Below are 6,342 nucleotides of genomic sequence, written 5' to 3' on the forward strand. Positions count from 1 at the left end.
ACGGTTGGTTATAAAGCACCTGAGGTTATGATTGGTAGTCTATTTAATGAAGCAATAGACATGTGGTCCCTGGGGCTGGTAGCTGTGGAGCTTGCTACAGGGTTTCCTTTCTACCCTGGGAGAAATGATTATGATGTTTTGAAATTCATCATACAGACCCAGGGACAGCCACCAGATCATGTTTTAGACTCTGGCTTTTACACTGATAACTATTTCATAAAAGACAACTACAACGGACAACACTGGACATTTAAGACCGAAAGACAATTTCAAGATGAGACAGGTTGTCAGTCCAAGGACACTCGATGCATAAAACTTAAGTGCCTCGATGACCTTGAACAACTACTGAAGATAAGGGGGTGTTGGGAAAAAATCCAAAATGTATTTGTCAGCCTAATCAAAGAGATGTTAGCATTGGATCCAAACCAGCGCATAACACCCTCGGAGGTTCTCCACCACCCCTTTTTCAATCCTGGCCTCTCTAAGAGTTCTCCCTGCACTGACATGAGTAGCACAGGGGGACAAAACCTTGTGGTCTCTCAGCAGCCTTCTAGTTGCAAAAGAGAAGAATCACAGAAAATCAGCTGCAGTTCCCAAACCTCAGAAGAATTTTCTCAACAAGAATACGTCAACGCATCAGCCAACACATCCTCCTCTATAGATGATCTTGAAATATCTAAAGGGACCTTTTTGGGAGGTCACTACGAGGTCGAGGGTTTCCTTGGAGAAGGGGGCTTTGGTATTGTAACCAAATGTTGCAATACAAAAACCAACGAATTTGTTGCTATCAAAGTCAACAAAAATAACCCTGAAATTCTGCAACAGGCAAAAATGGAAATTCTCATCCTGGAGCAGCTGCGAGGCTTGGATGCAGATAGATGCAACATTGTTCAATGGAACGACTTTTTCATCGACGGTGACCGCATCTGCTTAAATTTTGAACTCCTTGACCAAAGCCTGTGGGACTACATAGAGGACCCGGAAAACCAGGGTCTCCCCATAAGCGAAATCAGGCCAATTTTACATCAACTCACAAATGCCCTGTCCCACCTGGGTTCTGTGGGAATAGTGCATGCTGACCTCAAACCTGGAAACATAATGGTTGTGGACTGCTATGAGTGTCCCATCAAAGTCAAACTTATAGACTTTGGCATTGCATGTCCCGCATCTACAGTGATTCCTGGTGACTGTGTGGGGACGGTTGGTTATAAAGCACCTGAGGTTATGATTGGTAGTCTATTTAATGAAGCAATAGACATGTGGTCCCTGGGGCTGGTAGCTGTGGAGCTTGCTACTGGGTATCCTTTCTACCCTGGGAGAAATGATTATGATGTTTTGAAATTCATCATACAGACCCAGGGACAGCCACCAGATCATGTTTTAGACTCTGGCTTTTACACTGATAACTATTTCATAAAAGACAACTACAACGGACAACACTGGACATTTAAGACCGAAAAACAATTTCAAGATGAAACAGATTATCAGTCCAACGACACTCGATCCATAAAACTTAAGTGCCTCGATGACCTTGGACCAATGCTGAGTATAATGTGGGGCAAGGAAAAAATCCAAACTGTATTTGTCAGCCTAATCAAAGAGATGTTAGCATTGGATCCAAACCAGCGCATAACACCCTCGGAGGTTCTCCACCACCCCTTTTTCAATCCTGGCCTCTCTAAGAGTTCTCCCTGCACTGACATGAGTAGCACAGGGGGACAAAACCTTGTGGTCTCTCAGCAGCCTTCTAGTTGCAAAAGAGAAGAATCACAGAAAATCAGCTGCAGTTCCCAAACCTCAGAAGAATTTTCTCAACAAGAATACGTCAACGCATCAGCCAACACATCCTCCTCTATAGATGATCTTGAAATATCTAAAGGGACCTTTTTGGGAGGTCACTACGAGGTCGAGGGTTTCCTTGGAGAAGGGGGCTTTGGTATTGTAACCAAATGTTGCAATACAAAAACCAACGAATTTGTTGCTATCAAAGTCAACAAAAATAACCCTGAAATTCTGCAACAGGCAAAAATGGAAATTCTCATCCTGGAGCAGCTGCGAGGCTTGGATGCAGATAGATGCAACATTGTTCAATGGAACGACTTTTTCATCGACGGTGACCGCATCTGCTTAAATTTTGAACTCCTTGACCAAAGCCTGTGGGACTACATAGAGGACCCGGAAAACCAGGGTCTCCCCATAAGCGAAATCAGGCCAATTTTACATCAACTCACAAATGCCCTGTCCCACCTGGGTTCTGTGGGAATAGTGCATGCTGACCTCAAACCTGGAAACATAATGGTTGTGGACCGCTATGAGTGTCCCATCAAAGTCAAACTTATAGACTTTGGCATTGCATGTCCCGCATCTACAGTGATTCCTGGTGACTGTGTGGGGACGGTTGGTTATAAAGCACCTGAGGTTATGATTGGTAGTCTATTTAATGAAGCAATAGACATGTGGTCCCTGGGGCTGGTAGCTGTGGAGCTTGCTACTGGGTATCCTTTCTACCCTGGGAGAAATGATTATGATGTTTTGAAATTCATCATACAGACCCAGGGACAGCCACCAGATCATGTTTTAGACTCTGGCTTTTACACTGATAACTATTTCATAAAAGACAACTACAACGGACAACGCTGGACATTTAAGACCGAAAAACAATTTCAAGATGAAACAGATTATCAGTCCAACGACACTCGATCCATAAAACTTAAGTGCCTCGATGACCTTGGACCAATGCTGAGTATAATGTGGGGCAAGGAAAAAATCCAAACTGTATTTGTCAGCCTAATCAAAGAGATGTTAGCATTGGATCCAAACCAGCGCATAACACCCTCGGAGGTTCTCCACCACCCCTTTTTCAATCCTGGCCTCTCTAAGAGTTCTCCCTGCACTGACATGAGTAGCACAGGGGGACAAAACCTTGTGGTCTCTCAGCAGCCTTCTAGTTGCAAAAGAGAAGAATCACAGAAAATCAGCTGCAGTTCCCAATACTCAGAAGAATTTTCTCAACAAGAATACGTCAACGCATCAGCCAACACATCCTCCTCTATAGATGATCTTGAAATATCTAAAGGGACCCTTTTGGGAGGTCACTACGAGGTCGAGGGTTTCCTTGGAGAAGGGGGCTTTGGTATTGTAACCAAATGTTGCAATACAAAAACCAACAAAGTTGTTGCTATTAAAGTCAACAAAAATAACCCTGAAATTCTGCAACAGGCAAAAATGGAAATTCTCATCCTGGAGCAGCTGCGAGGCTTGGATGCAGATAGATGCAACATTGTTCAATGGAACGACTTTTTCATCGACGGTGACCGCATCTGCTTAAATTTTGAACTCCTTGACCAAAGCCTGTGGGACTACATAGAGGACCCGGAAAACCAGGGTCTCCCCATAAGCGAAATCAGGCCAATTTTACATCAACTCACAAATGCCCTGTCCCACCTGGGTTCTGTGGGAATAGTGCATGCTGACCTCAAACCTGGAAACATAATGGTTGTGGACCGCTATGAGTGTCCCATCAAAGTCAAACTTATAGACTTTGGCATTGCATGTCCCGCATCTACAGTGATTCCTGGTGACTGTGTGGGGACGGTTGGTTATAAAGCACCTGAGGTTATGATTGGTAGTCTATTTAATGAAGCAATAGACATGTGGTCCCTGGGGCTGGTAGCTGTGGAGCTTGCTACTGGGTATCCTTTCTACCCTGGGAGAAATGATTATGATGTTTTGAAATTCATCATACAGACCCAGGGACAGCCACCAGATCATGTTTTAGACTCTGGCTTTTACACTGATAACTATTTCATAAAAGACAACTACAACGGACAACGCTGGACATTTAAGACCGAAAAACAATTTCAAGATGAAACAGATTATCAGTCCAACGACACTCGATCCATAAAACTTAAGTGCCTCGATGACCTTGGACCAATGCTGAGTATAATGTGGGGCAAGGAAAAAATCCAAACTGTATTTGTCAGCCTAATCAAAGAGATGTTAGCATTGGATCCAAACCAGCGCATAACACCCTCGGAGGTTCTCCACCACCCCTTTTTCAGTCCTGGCCTCTCTAAGAGTTCTCCCTGACATGAGTAGCAAACGGGGACCAAACCTTGTGGTCTCTCAGCAGCCTTCAAAACAGAAAGATCATAGAGAATCAATCTCCAGCATTGCTTCAACCACGGACAAAAATGACAAAAACACAAACAGGGATTGTAAAAAGCCATTAACAGCAGATTACATTGCAAGAATTAATTAAGCTGCTCCAATAATGATCACTTTGGCTTTTTTGTCTTTTTTAATTTTCACTCCCCCCACCCCAACCAGTCGCGACAGATGGCTGTCCCTTTAAGAGCCTGGTTCTGTCGAAGGTTTCTTCCTTTTAGAAGGGAGTTTTTCCTTCCCACTGTCGCTCATTGCTTGCTCATAGGGAATCACTTGATTGTTGAGGTGGCCAAAACTCTAGGGGAACTAGCAATTCTTGTGAAAATTGAAAAGGGAAAAAAAGCCTAAAAACATAAAAACAACTGATGAATATGTTCTTGAACTAAGGCACAATTTTGCTTAAAATCCATTAAGTAATCTCTGTGTCAAGTTCTTACCAATATTCAAAGCGGAGCAGCGGACAACTTACCATTACATCAGTCCTTCAATCAGACATAATTTGATCCAAATTGGAAATAAACTGGATGTTTATTAAATAAACCAGCTTTAAGCATCATCTAATTGTTGTTTGTAACTCTTTTTAAATATAGTGCTAACCTTTAGCCTCCTAGTAGACATACATGTTTTATAAATGGGAAAATCCTCTTTTCTTTAGAAAAGTTAAGCTCTGACCTTGAAGTCAAGGTCCCTGAGATTTAAACCTTACAGAGATTTTTAGTAAATGCTACCATGGTATTAATTTAAAAATTCTACATTGTCTCGTTCTTGAGTTATTGCATTCACAAACTTGGGTGTCCACAGCGCCCCGCCATATACCAGACTCAAAAGATTATGAGGTAGGTGTTTTGTTTTTGTTTGTTTGTTTTTTAAGTTTTTTCATAAAGATTACAACATAAAAATAACACAATTGGGAATATTATTGTCATTTTTGAAAACACTATTTTGATGTTATCTAATGCAGTGCAAAAAATAAATAACTAAATTGATAACTGGCACTGAGTCTTCTGTGTGCACACATTCTGCATCAACACACAGGGAGACACTGAGACTTCAGAAATTTTTCACTGTGTTTGTCTATACAGCCACAACTTTCAGATTTTTCACAAACAAGCAGCACGGATTTTGTCCTCATCATTTCAGCTAGAAGTACTTTATAAGGGGGTCTTTCAAGTGAACATTGAACAGGTACAGGTGCTTGAAATCCTTGAAAATGCTCGTTCAGGAGTTAGGCCTTTTTCATACAATCCCCCCATTTTCAAAGGCTCAAATTGGATTGAACAAGCAAGTTTTTTTGTTAATAATTGACCGTTTGGAGTGTAGAACTCATAGATATCAAATGTTGTTTCCTCCCTTGCGAGGCCTTTACTGTATCTGCCTTCAGTTCTGGTTGCTTTGCACTGTGAAGCTATTTGAAAGTATTTGTCAAAGAACAATGAGCACTAGATATCCACTAGATGGTGTTATAGTAAAACACAAGCATAACCCTCACTTAGACAATTTTACCTGATACACAGTTTGTGACCATGTATTTACTCTTCTGGCACTTTGCCTTCACAATTTTGTATTAATTTCACTACCTTTTGGCATGATCACCTTTTAATTTGTTTCTCACATTTGTGACAAAGACACTGCACTGGAGGCAAACAAGACTGTGTAAATACATTCAGCAAGTTGGATTAGTTTCCAGTTTCTGCTGAATACAAGCAAAAACCAGTCACTTCAGAAAGATGTTCAGAATAAAATCTGTAAAACTGCCAAAGAGCAGCACGTGAACTGAACACGCCCGCTCTTGTCTGATCTCGGAAAACGTGATTTTCAGATCCAGCAAAGTGGATATTTTTCACTGTGGATAAATTGCATGGAAACGTTTAATGAGTCATCAGCTATTTCACTACAAAGATGATGTGATTAATGTGTTTGATGTGGAGCTCTTATGTAATGATTACATTTTTAAGATGTAATTTTCAAGTGAAAAACATAATATTTATCTGTTGCATAGTTTACAGTGCGGTGTTTTATGCACTGAGTTATCATGTAGAGTTCTGTTTGTCATCTAGCACCATAATCGGGTTTTGTTTTTATTGCATCTTAGATTTTCCAGCTGCTGTGCCTGAGCAGCCACCCAGAGACCCTTTGCTGCAGTTAGTCTCCCTGCAGGAGGCGTCTGGCTGCTGG

General features: G+C 41.6%; 1 protein-coding gene across 1 annotated transcript; it reads left to right on the top strand.

Annotated features, from left to right (window-relative positions):
- Nucleotides 1-405: 405 nt before the first annotated feature.
- Nucleotides 406-4,089, top strand: LOC146619633 (uncharacterized). The gene has a single exon (XM_085370252.1). It carries the CDS (start codon nucleotides 406-408, stop codon nucleotides 4,087-4,089), a length of 3,684 nt encoding a protein of 1,227 aa, XP_085226378.1.
- The last annotated feature ends 2,253 nt before the right edge of the window (nucleotides 4,090-6,342 follow it).

Source organism: Diplotaxodon limnothrissa, linkage group LG14 (assembly GCF_057381915.1).
Source record: "Diplotaxodon limnothrissa isolate DT_005_m linkage group LG14, D_limnothrissa_male_GT1.1, whole genome shotgun sequence".
Classification (NCBI taxonomy): domain Eukaryota; kingdom Metazoa; phylum Chordata; class Actinopteri; order Cichliformes; family Cichlidae; genus Diplotaxodon; species Diplotaxodon limnothrissa.

What these genes read in the sequence shown, in the direction of transcription:
- LOC146619633 (XM_085370252.1), top strand. Translation starts at nt 406, where the DNA reads ATGTTAGCATTGGATCCAAACCAGCGCATAACACCCTCGGAGGTTCTC.